Source organism: Ictidomys tridecemlineatus, chromosome 6, assembly GCF_052094955.1.
Source record: "Ictidomys tridecemlineatus isolate mIctTri1 chromosome 6, mIctTri1.hap1, whole genome shotgun sequence".
NCBI lineage: Eukaryota > Metazoa > Chordata > Mammalia > Rodentia > Sciuridae > Ictidomys > Ictidomys tridecemlineatus.
Genome location: NC_135482.1, coordinates 159,807,419 through 159,824,617, shown reverse-complemented (window position 1 = coordinate 159,824,617; position 17,199 = coordinate 159,807,419). Strand labels below are relative to the sequence as shown.

The window sequence follows — 17,199 nt, the reverse complement described above, 5'->3', positions numbered from 1 at the left end:
GGCTTTAGTTACAAAGACCTCATACACTATCAGAGCTCATCCCTAGAAATCCTAACTCTCTATGTACTGCTTGGGAGCGCTTCTTTAAGAACTACCTGGTGGCCTGGTCCCACCAGCCCATTTTGGGAGAGCAAGGTGAGTTTGTGTTACAGTGTGAGCACCCAAATGCTCTCTGCCTGCTCCAGCACAGAAACAGTGCTACTAGCATTCCCCAAGCAAGTAAGTGATGTGGTGTGTGTGTTTCTTAATCTCTATTTTAATGTCTCCTACCAGCTAGTGGTTAATTAGCAATTTGCTGCCCACCAATATGCAAATGAATGACAAGCAAAGGGTCTCTGCCTCTGTAATTATTTTGCTGATTTACAAGCCACTTTCTTCTCTGTGTAGGTTTTTCTGTGTGTGCATTCATGCATCAGGGATTTCATTATTTTTAGAAGTGTACTCTGTGCATTTTTATGCTTTAATAAAAAAGATTTCAGTAATTACAGTGTTTTGAAAAAAAATGTCTATATATACATATTTTCCCCCCTCGGCTCCAAATGAGTTTGTCAGTTTTTTGGTTTTTTTTTTTTTAAAAAAATATATAAAAAGTGGAGAGTTAGATTTATCAAGGGGCTGTAATCCAAATTGCAGAGAGTCAGAGGCGCAAGATTGAAAGATACACATCTCTGCTGCTGCCAAATCCTTATCTGGAATCGGAGTCTTGTAATATTTGATTTTCTCCCAAGCAGCTTTGGTGAGTCGAGCCACGGTCTGCGTTATCCATCTGCCTACTTTGGAGCAGGGTGTTTTACTATTTGGCGGTTTAAACGCTTTACATTATTATTTTTTTGGGGGGGGGCAGGGCATTAAGAAAGGCTCTCATGTTAAATTAAGTCAATTAATAAATGGAGACACATTAAGCAATCAATTTTGTCAGCCTATCTCCCCAGCATTATGTATGGTTGGCTGTAATCACAAGATAAATGCAATGTGCTGATCTATGGTAATGTTCAATAATACATTCTCCGCCAGGCTCAATTCATCAGGGAGTTTCGGTAGGGGAGGCATTTGTTATTGGCTGTCTCTGCACCTCAAGGATAACATTTCTGTCCTTTTGATTGGCTGCCCCACTGCTGCAAGATTCTAACCGTCTTATTTTGATGATGAATATGAAGGCACGCTAAGCCGGGCTGGAGCGGAGTGTCTCAGAGGCTGCGCTCCTTCCAGAGCCCAAGGACCTACAGCTCCCTCCTCTGCCTTCCTGTGCCAACAACCCCCCAAAAGTTGTGATGCTTTTCTTTACCCAGTGCTTTGGGGCTGTGTTAGATCTCATTCACCTCCGGTTTCAGCACTACAAAGCTAAACGGGTTTTCTCTGCTGCTGGGCAACTTGTCTGCGTTGTCAATCCCACGCACAACCTAAAGGTGAGTCGCTGTCTCTCAGCATTGTGCATGCATTCTGCTCTGGGACTCGTCCCTCCTCTTGGCGACCGGCCGCGGTGAGCCTCCCGCGTGCCCCGAGCCCCTTCCAAATCCCGGTTCGCAGGTGCTGGGACCCTGTGGTCCTGGAGGTGATTGCCTGGGCTCATTCTCGCTCTCTAGCTGGCTGGGTGCTTGTGCTGACGGTGTGCTGTTTCCCTAAAACACTGGAGCGAAGGTCTGGCGTCTTCCCCACGCCGGCAACAGGAGCAGGATGGGGGGGCAGGTGGATGAAGGTGGTGGAGAGAGTATGTGTGTGGAGCAGGGCGTGGGTGGAAGAGGGGTGTACCCACCACTCTTTCAAATGTTTGTGGGCAAGTGCTCAGAGATAGGATTTGAAAAGTTACCCAGATCGCTGTCTGTCCCATGTGTTGGGAAAGACAGTTAAGTACAGGGATTTTGGAAGCCTCTGCTGGCTAGGGGGCTACAGATCCAGCAAAAAGTACCTGCAGGACTGAGCAGCCCCGAGACAGGGAATTGGTGAGGGGGCTCCTTCTGCAAAGTATTGGCCCTTGTCCTTGGACTTGGTGTGTTCCTGCCAGCTAGATGGGCACCTTTCTCCTGAGTACAGGAGGAGCGGGAGGAGGGCTTTGCTTCAGTTGTGTAATAATGAAACCAGCTTGGAGCCTCTGCTGCCTCAAGCTCTGCTGGCAGCTGGGTGCTGAGCTGCTGGTGGCTGCCTGGCTACTCCTCTGACGTCCTTGCCTCTGCTTTTGTGCCTTCTGTCAAGGCCCTTTAAGAGAGAGTCAAAACACGGGCTCTAGAAGGATCACTACACCTCACAGCCAGGGCTGAGGGGGAAATGAATCAAGAGCCACTGGCCAGGGGTGATGGAGAGGAGGGGCAGAAAATGGGGTGAGGCATGGTGGGAGGACTCAGCTGAACTCCCCACATGAGAAACTCTGAGCCACTTTGGCTCTGTCCTGAAATAAAAGGTGGGACTCTTTCTCTGAGAGTTGCTTTTGGGTGCTCCCCACTGTACTGGAGGATTGAGGGCAGGGGGAGGGGCCAGTCTGTAGCAGGAGTGCTGGACAGATCTGTCCTTCTGACCACTGCTGCTGGGTGGAGTGTTGGATGTTGCCTATCACTTTATGAACTCTCACCTGGCAGCTGTCCTTAGCTGCCACCCTACAAGCCCGTGCTGATCATCCCTCCAAACCCCATTCCTGGAAGTCCCTAGGAAGGACAGCTGCCTGGAGAGCCTGAGGCCACATGCCAAGGCCAGCCCCAAGTGCAGGAGCCATGGACTGCACTGGAACCAGCACACTTGACCCGACCTAGGAACCGACTTCCTGGGACCTTAGCTGTGACTAATACCATCTCACTAACATTTCCTGCTCTCTCTCCCTCTCTCCCTCTGGGTCTGGCTTATGCGTGCTCTCTCTCTCTCCTCTCATTCCTTTCTTCCTTTATAGCTTAGTTTTATAAATGAGAACTCTCTACCAGTCATCCCTGACAAAGCAAGTGGATAGCATGCATATTAAAATATAATTCTGAATTCTATTTTATGGTTGCTTTTGAGACCACATTTGAACTCCCATTATTTTGTCACTTTACATTAGTTAGTTCCCTGTGGCAAGAAATTTTGTTTACTCCTGTTTTGCATTTTAATACCTTTAAAAATTGTTTACGAGACTTAGCATTTCTGAGGTTTGAATTTATATGGTTCATTGACCGTAGCTGATGATGGAGGAGAGAGGGGTGCGGAGGTCTTGGTGTGGGGTGAGGGGAAGCCATCTGTGGATATTTTTGGGTGACATCTGTTTGGATATGGGCACTTATTCCTGCTGCAAAACCCAGGGGTTCAGAGTCAGGACTGGAAACCTTGAGTTAGCTCTGACCAACTGTGTGACCTTGAATGACTGAACCTCTCTGAGACTCCCCTTCATCACCTTCAACAGGAGCATAAGAATAATTGTCCTGGCTCCTTCACAGCATTGTGAGGCTGCCAAGAGATATGAGGGGCAAATGTGCTTTGTAATACTCTCCTCTAAAATAAAAAAAAGTATGTTTTTGCATACAATTTGTACGAACTTCAAAAGTTGTCACTTGGAGCCTTCAGGCAACTTGGAAATCCTATAAGCAGGAACATAAAAATAGGTGACATATGCTTTGAGGGGCTATTTTGCACGGCTCACTTTTTCACATACACTCTCATTTGATTTTTCATTTCCCATTTTAAAAAAATCCATTTAGGGAGTTTGCTTATAAAAGAATCACCACTGGTGTGTGTGTGTGGGGAAGCATGTGGAGTGTAAGAATGCTGTCAGGCTTGGGGCACAGCATAGAGTTCAGAGGGGTCTCCATAAGCACCCCATGCTCATCCAGGGTCTGGGTGGCCCAGCATTTGAGTTTACCTACTCCTCACACCTGAGGCCTAACAGTCATTGGCAGAGTTTCTAAAGGAACAACCCTCTAGAAGTATCACCGCCCCACTGCTTAGATTAAAAAGTGCACAAAGGCTGAAAAAAAGGTTCTCTTTGTAAACGTTAATTTCCATAAATAGACCACAGGAGTATGCCTTCAATGTAATAAGCTGTGATCTACATAAATAAATATCCCTCTTTCTTAAAGGAGAGAGAGAGAGAGAGAGAGAGAGAGAGAGAGAGAGAGAGAGAGAGAGAACGAACTGTGGCAATATAACCCAGAATAGCTATTGATCTGTGGTGCTTCCCCACACTTTGTATGACAGGCTGGAACATGAAATTGTGACCAAGGACAGAGAGACTGCAACCTTGTTTTCAATGTTGTATGTAGCTACAAAGAAGGCTGGGAAGCCTGCATTTTTCTTTGTGGAAGTACTTTTACACTCTTTATCTTTGTCTGGGTTTTCCTGGGAATTCTCACAACATCCAAGAACCTGAGGCAAATGCTAGATTATAATCCAAATTCACTTACTGAGAAGAGCAACTCGTATTTACTGTGCTTTTATAGGTCACCTTCATTCTCAATCTTATTATGGTGATTACTCAGTAACCTGGGATTCCTTCAAGCCTCATGCCTCTTCTTTTAAGTGGAAGGCAAAGGCTTCCTGGGGCTGCAGACACCATGGTGAGAGCCTTTACACCACTAAGCCTTCCCTAATTAAAAGGGTCCTTTGGAGTAAATGGCATTGTGCTAGAGAGACTTCAGCTCTAAGAGAATGCCAGGCAATACAGCAAATAAGATTGTGTCCCTGTGTCTGTCTCTGTCTGTAGGGATGACTTCTTGCAAAGATAAGGGTTTCAAATGAGACCCCCACTTTTCCTTCCCGCTTCATGAGAGACAGCCCCCAAGGGGCCAGCTTTCTTGGCTCGCTGCCCTCTGCTTCCCAGGTCACAGAGTTATTGCAATGCGGCGAGAAAGCTGCAGGCGGCGCTCTTGAGGCTGCCGCGCCTGGGTCTGATTCAGCATTCCTTCCTTCCGCGCGTCCTTTGCTGGTTTCCGACCCAAGAAGCCTTTCTCCCCTGGCTCCTCTCCCGTTGGCACTGGCTGCCCTGCGCAGCACTGCCTTCTGCCCCGCCTGCAGACCGTACCCTTTGAGGGTGGGCGGGATGGCCAGTTCCTGCAGCCAGGTTTCTCCCAGGGAAGGGTCTGCAGCCGCAGCCAGAGCCCTTCTGCGGTCTGTCTTCAGCACTCCGCTAGCGGACAGTGACTGAGAAGAGATGTCTGTGCGACTTCCTCCTTTTAACCACAGGCCTTGAAAGCCAGTTCCTGAAAAAAAAAAAAAAAAAATGCTTTCTGCAAAAATACGCGAAATGCGAAATGCTTTCTGGCAAACTTCCAAAAGGCCCTCTCTGATACCTCCACGCAGTGCCCTCCTCTGCGTCCTGACCTGGGAACATAAGTCTTCCCACCTCCCTGGGAGGGAAGGCTATTCCTATCTCCAGCCAGCCAGATCCCTGCTGCTCTTGTCTGTGGTAACCCATTAACCTTGGGCTTACAGACAGAAACATGGAATGGGACAATGATGGGTTTAAGTGCCTGGCAGATTTGAGACCTGTAACTGGGGCATTTCAGTACCATTCCTGTAGTATCCCTGTGCCTTTCATTCTAAGACCAGCCTATGGGGGAAATGTATTCTGAGTAGTGGGGCGGGGGAGGGAAGAGGAGGTGATCCTCCAAGGAGAGAAACAGGAGAGATGTGAGATGTATGGCAAAGCCAAACATCACCTCTAACTGTTTATTGGGGTAATCTTTGGAAATCCCTGGCTGCCCTGGGGCTTTGCTAACTGCCTGACACAGCACAGCAGGGAGCAGCAGGGATGTGAGCTGAAGACCCAGCAAAACCTGAGCTTTGTTTTTAGAGATTTAGAAATGGCCTTTGGAGCGTACAGTGTGAATACCTACTGTAAAGCTGTTAAGGGTTTCTGACAGGATTGTTTAAGAGCTGGGATGTGGGTTACCCAGTTCTTATTTATTCACACAGCCACCTCTGAGGGCTCTGTTCCCAGTCCTCTGACCAATTTCCCCATCTTCTTTCTCTGCCTAGACTGGAGCCACCTCCTGCTCATTAGCACTTGTCAGGGGCTGGGGAGAGGTACTGGCGAAGGAGTAGGTCGAGGCTGGTGGTCTGCATCTCTGAGCTTTATCCTAGAGGCTGTCTGTAGCCTCTTCCAGCCCCTTGGTATTGTATGACACTCTACTCGATGGGCACGGAGCAGTCGAGCAGCTTTTCTGGTTAATGGTGATTGCAAATGAGGCTCCCGAGTCACATAACAGGAGGCCCAGAGCCCTGAGCAGTAATTTGGTTAGCTGTGTGCTAGTGCTTGAGTTGCAGGGAAGGCTGAAGCAGGTGACTTGCAGAGGGGAGCAGATTACTTCTGTACTGCATTTATCCAGCAGCCCCCAAGCAAATTCTGTGCTATCCCTTAACCATGGTCCCTCCATATGTAGAGACTATTTGGGAAAATTAGAAAACTGAGACTGAGCTCTTTCTTTGAAATCCACAGAGAGGTCAGAGTTATTTGAATGGCATCCCTGGGATAAGACAGAATATTTTTTGAGGAATTAACAATATGGAGAAAGGGCACAGGGGCGCACACCTATAATCTCAGTGACTCGGGAGCTGAGGCAGGAGGGTCATAAGTATAAGGCCAGCCTCAGCAACTTAGTGAGACCCTAAGCAACTTAGGGAGACCCTGTCTCAATAAATAAATAGGGCTGGGGTGTGGTTCAGTGGTTAAGCACCCCTGGGTTCAATCCTGGTATAAAAGAAATTATAAGGGAAAAATGTAACTCTCAGTAAAGGTATTTTACCCTTAAAAAGTCAGCTTCACTCCATCAGCTCTGCTCCCCAAGGGATCAGTGAACCTGTTTAGATGTGAAATGACTCAGAAGAGGGGTCAACCTGGAGAATGGAGACCCACCCTCCCATGGGGTCTGTGGCTCAGGAAATGTGGGTGGAATGTCAAAGCTGGGAGATTAAACCTTATTTTATAATCAAGGACACTATTTATGCTGGTTTCCTGTGGCTGCTGTAACAAATTGCTACAAACTGGGCAGCTTAAAAACACAATAAAGCACAGAAATGCATTATCTGTCTCACAGTCCCGGAGACCAGGCACTGGCAGGGCCAGGCTCCCTCAGAACTCGCTAGGGCAGAATCCCTGAAGGCTCCATGCACCCCTTGGCTTGTGGCGACATCTCTCCTATCTCTGCTTCCACACGCCTCCTTCTCTGCTCTGTGTTGTCTCCTCTGTGTGTTTATCTTTTGAGGACACAGGTGACTGCACTTTGGGCCTGCCTGGATAACACCGGATGAGCTTCCTCTCCCATTATCCTTAGTTTATTCACACCTTTGACAATATGACAGTCACTCTTTTGGTGTATAAGATAATATTCACAGGTTCGGGGCATTAGGATGTGGACATATCTTTGAAGACTACCATTTGACCTCCTGCATGACTTTTGCAAAGTCTGCCTATTTAGGGACAGAAGTTAGGTCTCCTTTTGCCAGATCTGTATCACTAAACTACTTCAAGCTGCCTTCAAATTACCCAAGCTAAATGTCCTAGGTACATACTATAGGGGCAGAAACTTGCCCTTATTGTTCCTTATCACTCCACTTGGGGCCAGCAACCTGGCCTCATGGGCTGCACCACACACCCTACCATCCCCCTTCACCAAACCCACATTTCTTAGCAAATCACAGCCTCTACATCCTCCTCCTCCTTTATTCCTCCATCCTTCTTCAAATTTTCTGTCCTTCTCTATTTCAAATTACTTGGGGGGGGGTGGCAATGAGGATGGGGATCAGTACTGAGGATTGAATCCAAGGCCTTGTGCATGCTAGGCAAGTGCTCTATCACTGAGCTACATCCCCAGCTCTTTTAAAATTTTATTTGGGACAGGGTCTCATTTAGTTGCTCAGGCTGGCCTTGAACTTGTGATCCTCCTGCCTCGGCCTCCTGAGTAGCTGGAATTATCAGCATGTGTCACCGCACCTTTCTTCTTTTTCAAATTCTTTTACAAATAGTATAATTCATACACATGCATACATAACATATTTGAAAAATCAGATGCTAATAAGGTACACAGTAAAAGGGTAGAGCTTTCTATTTTATCCTTGGTGCCTATGTTATAAGTCCACAAGATCAATATGGGGAGAAGGAACGAATTTGCCGGGGGGAGGGGGGGGATCATGAGCACTGGGCGAGTGAGTTTAAATCCCAAATGTGCCACTTGCTGACACCTGGCCTTGAACTTAGCCTCTTAGAGGCTCCAGATCCTCACCTATAAAGAAAACAATGTTCCCCATCTCTGATGGCTATGAGAATTGAAGGAGCTCACATCTGGCAAATGCCCACTGTGGAGGAGAGTCCCAGCAGCAGCTTCTGTCAGCATGCTTATTAGAGTAACAGTGGTTCCCCACACCTCCAACCTGGCAGTTGCCCTTGGCCTTCCCTCTCTCTCTCTGCCAGGCAGTACTCACGATTTCTTTCTAGTATTTATTTGCACATTGCCTTTAGCCTTGAAGGGAATTTTAATAAAATAATTTCTTGCCATACACAGATTTAATGTATAGCTTCAAAGTGCTGAAGCTAGAAGTCCAGAGGGAGAGGAGCTGGGTCTTGGCAGGACATATGTGCCCACCATGGGACAGGGGTTGAGTGAGCGGGTGCCCTGTCATTCACAGAGCCAGGAGCCGTGCAGTGCAGATAAATCTCCTTCTCCACCCATCCTGAACACTTGCCCCTTATGACTTATTCATGGCTTCTTTCCACTAGCAGCAGCTGGGGGAAGCACACGGGTAGGCGGCTCTGGGAGAGGCACATACTCTCGCACACACAAATGATGGCCACCCTGAGATGTCCACGTGGGTGGACCCTGAGTGGCCTCTGAATAGCAGTGATATTCAGGTCACAGGTGCTGATCCCAGTCGGTGGGGTCAATGCAATAGAAGGAAAAATGGAGATGAACAGGATCCTCCCCTGACCCACCTGTGACTGATCACTCCAGGCTCGGGAGAGAGGGGAGGGGACAGAGTAGTGCTGAGAAAGAAAGAGTAATGTTTCAGCTAAGTACGGGTTTGGGAGTCAGACAGATCTGGGTTTAAACTGAATCCTGCTTTTCTTTTCTTTTTTATTTATATGTGACAGTAGAATGTATTTATATATATATATATATATATATATATATATATATATATATATGGAGTATAACTTCCCATTCTTGCGGTTGTACATGATGTGGAGTTACACTGGTCATATATTCATATATGAACATAGGAAAGGTATGTCCGATTCATTCTACTATCTTTCCTATGTCCAGCCCCCCTTTTGTTCCCCTTTGGCTAACCTCCATCATGTTATTTTTATTTTTAAATTTTATCTAATAATATCTTTCAAATTCTTTATTTTTAATTGACACAGCAAATGTACAAATATACAGGGTACAATATGATAATTCAATACAAGTACATTATCAAATCAAGGTAATCCGCATTTCCACATCATTGAGCATTTATCATTCCTATGTGTCCGGAACCTTTGACATCTTTGACCTCCTTGAGTCTTGCTTCCTCACCTGTAAAAGGGTTGGTGTAGAGAATACCAACATGCTCAGGACCTGGCACATTATAATTACTCCATCCACAGTAGTTATATTATCATTGCTATTGAGTCCATGTCCTCAGACATATTACCCGGTGCACACGGTGTGACTCAGTTTGCCTAACTTGAAAGGGTGAGCAAACTTCTGCAACCGGAAGTAGAAGGTCCCACCTGTTGAGGAACCAAGTTTCAGAGTATTGTGTGTTCAAGCAAAGAAAACCAGAATGATATTCTATGCAAGGCTTGAGTCTCACAAATGAGGCTCAAAGGGATAAGGTGACATGTTCAAGGTCACAGCTGGATGGGCTGCAGTAGGGCCAGTCCAACCCTCATGCTCTGCATTCAGCCACTGCTCTGCCTCTGCCACCACCCCATGAGGGGTGGGCAGCTTGGTTAAGGTCACTGCCTCTGTGATGTGTCCCCACAGCTGTGCTGGACATTTTTCCAGAGGGCCCTCATTCTCAGGACATGGCTAAGGTATGAACCTGCTGGGCAGCTGTGGGGCAATAAAACCGCAAGTATTTCTTGTGTCTCTAGTGCTGGGTTATAATGAGGGCTAGGGTCAAGACTCCATGGGATGTCACCAGAGCCTCACAGCTATAACCCCCAGACATAGCCTGATGGATCAAGTTCTACCAGCAAAGGTTACATTTTCATCTTGACCATGGGCCCAGTATGAAAGGACCATCAGAAAACAGGGCGGAAAGCAGCCTAGTGTTTTCAGCCAAAGAACAGGGTCTTTGTGGCTAATTTAGAATTGTGGTCTAACTGGAAATGTCAGTTGTACTTGCACAACGCTGTATCTCTTAATAATTTCTTAGACCTTTAATGTATTTTTAATCACAAATCCACAATGAGGCGGGAGCTGTGTGCTGCAGGGCTGCCTGCAGCTGCCTGCGGTTGGACTCCACAAGGAGAGAATGGCCTGAGAAAGGAGGGGCTGGCCTGGCAGGAGAACAGGGCCCTCTGCAGAAGAGCTCTGCAAACCACAGCTGAGGAGGGAAGATGGGGATAGGTTGGCCTCAGAGATGGAACCAAAGTCAGATCAATAAGTGCAGATTTTACAAGAGATTGGTGAGCAAGCCCGGCCACCTCTGGCTTTGTAGCCAGACTTCATGGCGACCTCAGATCTGACTCACAGAACTTGGCCAAGATGTGCCGAGAAGTCTAAGGTTAGTAGCCACTCAGAACCTCTTCTGCCAGTTAGGACTATATTGTGGTTTTAACCTAGGATGAGCCGGCCACCCATCCTCAACCCTTCAGATGATAGTTTCTACTGTCTCAGTTATGCACACGATAATAACAGTAACAACAATAGCAATCAGAAGGAGCTGCCATATATTGAAAGCGTGCTACATCCAGGAACTCTGTTAAATCTTATGCATCTGCCACTGGGAAATAGTATTTCGTAAATTCATATCCTGTGCTTTAAAGCACTTCTTGACATGTCATCCCTAAGAGTTCACTTTTCACAACAAACAACGAGGCCAACTTACTTGATCCTAGGACTCATATTGGATATATTAATTTTCATTTTAAAATACTTAGCAGGGACCTCATCTCACTCATCCTCATGTATAAACACAGGTGCAGATGCTCCAGCTCTTGGTGGTGATCCTGGGCTGTATTCTCTGTGTTTCTGTAGGCTGCCCCATGGAATTGAGCCCCTGTGGCCTGTAGCAGTGACTCTGTGCTCTTCCACCGCTTGCTAGAATCACCTTCCAAATAAACTATCATATCCACGGCCTTATCTCAGGCTCTGCTTTAACCCAGATTAAGACTCTCTCTCTCTCTCTCTCTCTCTGTGTGTGTGTGTGTGTGTGTGTGTGTGTGTGTGTTACTGCATAACATTTATTGAGCACTTACTAAATGCCAAACACTTAAATAAGTGATTTACTTGAATTAAGAAAAGCCTCAAGATAATGCCCCAAGTGTGTGCCAAAATCACACACGAGGAAGCTGAGGCCCAGGAGACAAAGTGACTTGCCCAAGGCTCCATCCCATGCATGAAAAAGTCTCCTGCATGCTTTCAACCTCTGTGTTACCTCTTTCTCTCTCTTTCCTGATTTCAGAATAGATTGTCTCGAAGCTTCTGCAAACAGCACAGTATTCCAAATTCAAGCTCTCTAGAAATGATGATTTGCTTAAATACCTTTAGGGACATCTTTGCCACAACTTTACCTAAATGCCCAACTCAAAATTATCCTATAGCAGAGGAAGTTTATGCTCCAGGACCTTTTTTTTTTTAATGGGTTACCTGGTTTGGCAGGTGGACAGCATGTCTGAAACTAAGACTGACCCCTGATCCGGGAGGTGTGGTTGCCTTGTCAACATCTGACTTGCTGTTCATTGACATGGGAGCTAGGGACACATTAGAAATGCACATGCTCTCTCAGCATTGGGATAACATTACCAAGATAACATTTCTCTTTTCTCTGAGAAAGAAACAAAGAAAGAGAGATCTTTTTATACAAAAAGAAAAAGGCCTCTTTAAGAGAACATGGCTCTTCCCATGCAGCACCTGTTCTGTAAGAACCACAGGCCTTTGAAACATCCTTTCTCATTAGCAACCACATTCTATTACTGAATCTTTTTTTTCCCTTGAAATCAAAGAAGAACGAAATTTTAATGACCAGCTCTTACCTAATTTAGCTCAGCTTTTACCTTGGTTTCTGGTGAGGCCTTCCCCTAATATTCTACAAACATTTTTTCTTTGCAAAAGTGCCAGGAGAAGAACTGAGCTAAGAGGCGCCAGGGTGGGAGTGGGGAGGCCGTCCCAGGGGCAAGGAATGGGGCTGGCAGGCTGCTCCAGGGCTGTGCTGGAGGAAGGACGGTCAGTGCTCCTGCTCCCGTTAGTGGCTGGAGGAAAATGCTCAGGCAAGAGCCAAGCAGGGGAATCACCAGAAGATCGGCAGGACACACGCAGAAGCTACCAAGGACTGCAGAAGGTTCACAGGTGACACAGAAGTGGGAAGAATGACCAGGACACCTGAGGAAGGCGGCTGAGACCTATGTGATATGCCTTCACTCCCCTGCGGGTCCCCCAGGGTGCCTGTTTATGACAGTACCCTTCAGGGTGGTGGCATGGGGTGAAAGGGCTGGCGCTGGCACCGTAAGGGCCAGACTGTCCCCTACCCGTGTCTTGCACAAGGCCTCCTTGTAGGCAGACGAACTGCTGAGCACATCAAGAAGTTGTCTCCCTGAAGCCAAAGTGATACATCTGTTTACGGTAATTAAATAAATGCCAGTTGGACCCCTCTCAGCATGCTTACTGAAGGAAGAGCCAGAAACACCGTGCTCTCCAAGAATCCGAGAGGGATTGGAAACAGAGAGGCGAGCTCCCAGGCACTTCCGCCCACTCTCGAAAGTACTTGGCCAAGGAAGTCTACTTCAGATCCCAAGGCAAAGCCGCATTTGTGTCCTGGCTTAGTCTCCTGTGTCAAGTCACTCAGCCTCAGCCTCTCCATCTGCCAGACCAGAGGGTGACACTTGCTCTCAGCCTCCCTCTAAGGTGACCTTGATGTGCAGAGATGGGTATTCACAATTAGATTTATTTACACGCAGCTTTTCCATAGAAGCCACTCTTTAAAAGAAGTTTGAGATGGTCAGGAGTGATGGCACACACCTATGATCCCAGTGACTCAGGAGGCTGAGGCAGGAGGATCACATGATGGAGGCCAGCCTTAGCAATTTAGCCAGACTAAAAAGTCCCAGGGTCATAGCTCAGTCAGTGGTGCAGCGACCCTGGGTATGGGTTTATTATTAGTTATTATTGCTGTTATTATCTTGCCAGATGTGAGGAGGGTCTTCAGTTGCCGTGCTTGGTCCATGGTTTCTAAGGGTGACTCAGTAAAAGGAGAGAAAAAAAAAATCCATGGGGTCGGGCTCCCGTCTGCTGAATTATAGTTGTTTTGACCTCAGGTCAAATGATCTGAAGACTGGTTCTCTCTCTACGTTCTGAAGCTCACTTTTTAATAGCCGGGGGGAAGAGGCCCTGTCACTGTAGTGCCAGAGGTGGTCTGCAGGTTCTCTAATAAATGAGGGGCATTGGGGGCTTTGTGGGTGGGGGGATCAGTTTTTCTCTTTCTGCCCTTCTAATCTTTCTTGTGGGCTCTCAGATCTCATGAGGATGAGAGAACATTAAAAGGATCCTTTAATTGTGAAAGCAAAGTTCTTTTTTCACTTAGTTTTAAACACACTCACTTATATAAAGTACAAACTATGTGCCAGACACACTGTTCTAATTATGCATATTGCCTCATTTAATCGTCGAAATAACCCTGTGGAGTAGAGCTATTATTACCACTTCATAAATGAGGAAACTAAGGTGCAGAGAGGGAAAGCAATATGTCCAAGGCCACAGAGCAGCGAGGGATGGGGCCAGGATCATGAAATCAGGAGCCTGCCTGTGTCTTCTACCCTGCCATCCTTCAGAAGGTCTACATTTGGGTAAATGCATGAGGAGGTGAGTGAGCCTCATGTAGCCCAGGGTGGGTTGGGCTGCTGTCTGTTCCCTGAATGCCCTGCTTGAAGCCTCCTGCCTCTCTTGTTGGAAGGAAGGGTAATCTCCTGGACCGACTGAGATTTCCAGGGATAATTCCCAGCCTCCCATTTTTGGACCTGAGCTCACTAAAAGCTGTCCAATAACCCGAGAATCCTCTGATACATGCTCCCTTTGGTTTTGGTCTCAAAATATGCTAAATCCTGATTTTCAGTGGGATTTGAGGCCCAGGAGATTTTTCTCTCTCTCCTCCCAGCAAGCAGAGGAAGCCCAGGAGCAGGCTACTTGATTATGGGGCCTTCACAATTGAATGGCCTTTTCTTTCCCCTGATAGAGATAGATGCTGATAACTCAGTGATGACGAAAACACTGTAAAGTGTCAAGCGCAGCATGTTTAGTTACAAAAGCTAGGAATAATTGCTTCAGCCTTGCTGCTAAGAAAACCAGTTGTTGAGTCCAGGATAATTCTAGTAAGAAATTGGCATTCGGGGATTAATTGTTTAGAATGTAATGACTGCCACAACCCAAACTAATGAGAACAAAAGGCTGTTTCCAATTTGAATTTTGGAAGTGAAACAGTCTTTTCCAAGCTGACTGATCCAGAATGGAAGGGTGGCTATTGCTGGTTTGTTGTTGTTGTTGTTTGTTTGTTTTGTTTTTGACCTCAGCATTGGTTGGACAAAAAAATAAGAAAGCATTTTGCAACAGCAGCTTCTGAGACCACTAGGTAAAAGTTTGTGCAAAGACCTCAGGAACATTCTTGATTGATTGCTAAAAGTCAGGCTGAGCTCTTCCCAAGGCTCTGAGCGGCTTGGGGCCAACAAGGCTGCAGGGAGTCACCTTGCTAGGGAAGGAGCTGGCGACTCTGAGCATCAGTCAGATCCATCCCTGGCACTTACATCTCTGACCTTCAGTAGGTTACCACTTGCTGGATCTGTTCCCTCCTATAAAAGTGGGGTGGATAGCAGCATGTGCCTTGCCAGCCTCCATGGCTCATCCTGAGGATCAAATGAGGAAGTATCTGACAAAGTGCTCAGCAGTCTTCATCTCACAACGTGGTAGAGGGGAACATTTGGAGAAATTCCCCCCTTTCTGGTTCTTAGCCTTGATTATTCTAAGAAGGACTCCTCATTTCTTCCCCCCCCCCCCTTTTTCCTTTCTTGTAACTTCTTGCAAAGCTATGAGAGCCATGTGAAATAACTGTCATGGCAAACAGTAGTAGCTCAGTACCTAAAAGGACTCAGGGTGGTTTGCTGAGTCCAGATGTACAGTAGCCTGAGAACCCTTCAAGGGACTTGACCTGTTCCAAAGGAGCTAGGGGAGTGGGCCTGAAGCTCTGCCCTTGCCAGGTCTTCAGAGAGCTGAAAGTGCTCTGGATTATGAACCATGGAGGAGACGTGGAAGAATAAAGGTGGAATAGCTCACTAGTTTACTGAGCACCTGCTATGAACATATATTTATAGGTTGGGCTCTACCATGGGGTGGTGGTGCTATAATGGAGAGACATTAGAGTCCTTGGAAGATATCAGCATTCTCATGGGAAAGTCCTAAATTCTTCTCTGTTTTCCTAATTCTTAACCTCCCATCTCCATCTCTATTTTCTAGCTGTTCATTGGTAATTAGATTCCCCTGAATTTTTTCAACCAAACAGAAGACACACTCATTAAAGTCCCACCAAGACTTGAGGACTCTTCTGACACATACATCTCAATCTTTATATATCTGTATCTCTCTATATAGATAGAGATATAGATGTACATATGCTACATCCCCAACTCTCTCTCTCTCTTTCTTTGTGTATAATATGTGCATGTATGACAAAAATCCATAAGAGACAGTTTGTATATCTCATATATACATAACTATATACATGAAATTTATTAGCAAGTATGAGAGAAAAACCACCTCTTAGTTTTCTTTGAGGAAAAATGATTATAGAAAGGGAAACAAGCAAGACTGTTTTACCTCAAATGAATTGCTGGGGATAATGTCAGAAGTGGAGTGAGCACTGGTCATGAGAACATTCCAGAATGTAGCAAGTTCCTGACGCTGTGATCTGGCTGGCAGCTGCTGGGGCTCGTGTGTGTTAAAATTCACCAAGCTGCACACTCGAGATTCATGCACTTCACGCACAGGCAGTTTTGGTGTCAGTCAGCTTGGGCTTGCCAGCTACCTGCCCTTGAGCAAGTTACTGATCCTTGGAAACCTCAATTTACTCCATTGCGAAGCAAGTGAGACCAACACATCCACCTCGCGGCGCTGAAGGAGTTAGCATCCGTCATTGGGAGTTCCACATTAACTACTATCAAATTAGCTCTGTAAGCCATTGCTTATTAAAATGCTTTGAAGTGGACAAGGAAGGGGGGATATTTCTTTTTGTGCACTTTTTCTAAATATTAAAAAATGAGTTAGTTCTGTCCAAAACTCTCCTCCCTTCTAACTACTCTATCAATCCCACTCATTTCACAGACTGATTCCTTTTAAGCCACACTTGAGGATAGATGCTGCCACTTCTGCCTGGTAAACGGGTTTCAGCTTCCCCTCGGACATCACAATGCAACCAGAATCCAGTCCTCAAGGAGGCTAGAGTTGCTACTGAAAGTGGCTCACTGAAAAAGACTTTTGTAGCCAGATGCCGTGGCGCACACCTGTAATCCCAGTGCTTCAAGAGGCTGAGGTAGGAGGATCACAAGTTCAAGATCAGCCTAGGCAGTTTAGCAAGACCCTCTTTCAAAATAAAAAATTAAAAGGATCTAGGGTTATAGCTCAGGGATAGGGTGCCCCCGTGTTCAAAACCCAGTAACCCCAAATAAAAAAGAAAAGTTTTTGTGGCTCCCATCATGGACCTTGCCTTCTGCCCTGAAAAGGGGTGAATCCTGGCTGCATTCGATTCCTTATGGTAATGTTCTGGCTCTAATCTAATTCCATATGGAGGCTGAGATGAGAGGAAATTTTGACTGCTCTTCCATTGGTAAATAGGAGTAGCAATTTTTGAACTTCAGAATCCTGAATATACCATTTTTATCATACTGCTGTTAAATTATGCTATTCCCCGAAGGGATCTTCAGAAGGAGAAGTGGGCTTTGATGCAGATTCTCAGGAACCATTACGGGCATCACGAGGGGAAGATGAGCACAACTCTCAAAGAGCTTGACTGCCACTATTTTAGACCAGGCCCAAGGGCCATGGACTTTGGCTAAGAAGA

General features: G+C 46.4%; 1 protein-coding gene across 2 annotated transcripts in view; it reads left to right on the top strand.

Annotated features, from left to right (window-relative positions):
- The first annotated feature begins 1,006 nt into the window (after positions 1–1,006).
- Positions 1,007–17,199, top strand: part of Siah3 (siah E3 ubiquitin protein ligase family member 3) — a 66,498-nt gene continuing 50,305 nt past the window's right edge. For both annotated transcript variants that reach the window (XR_005732102.2, XM_005341245.4), the window contains exon 1: positions 1,007–1,406. Coding sequence is in view for 1 of the 2 variants with exons in the window: in XM_005341245.4 (XP_005341302.2) it covers positions 1,272–1,406 (135 nt within the window). In the remaining variant the exon portion in view is untranslated. The remainder of the gene's footprint in view (positions 1,407–17,199) is intronic.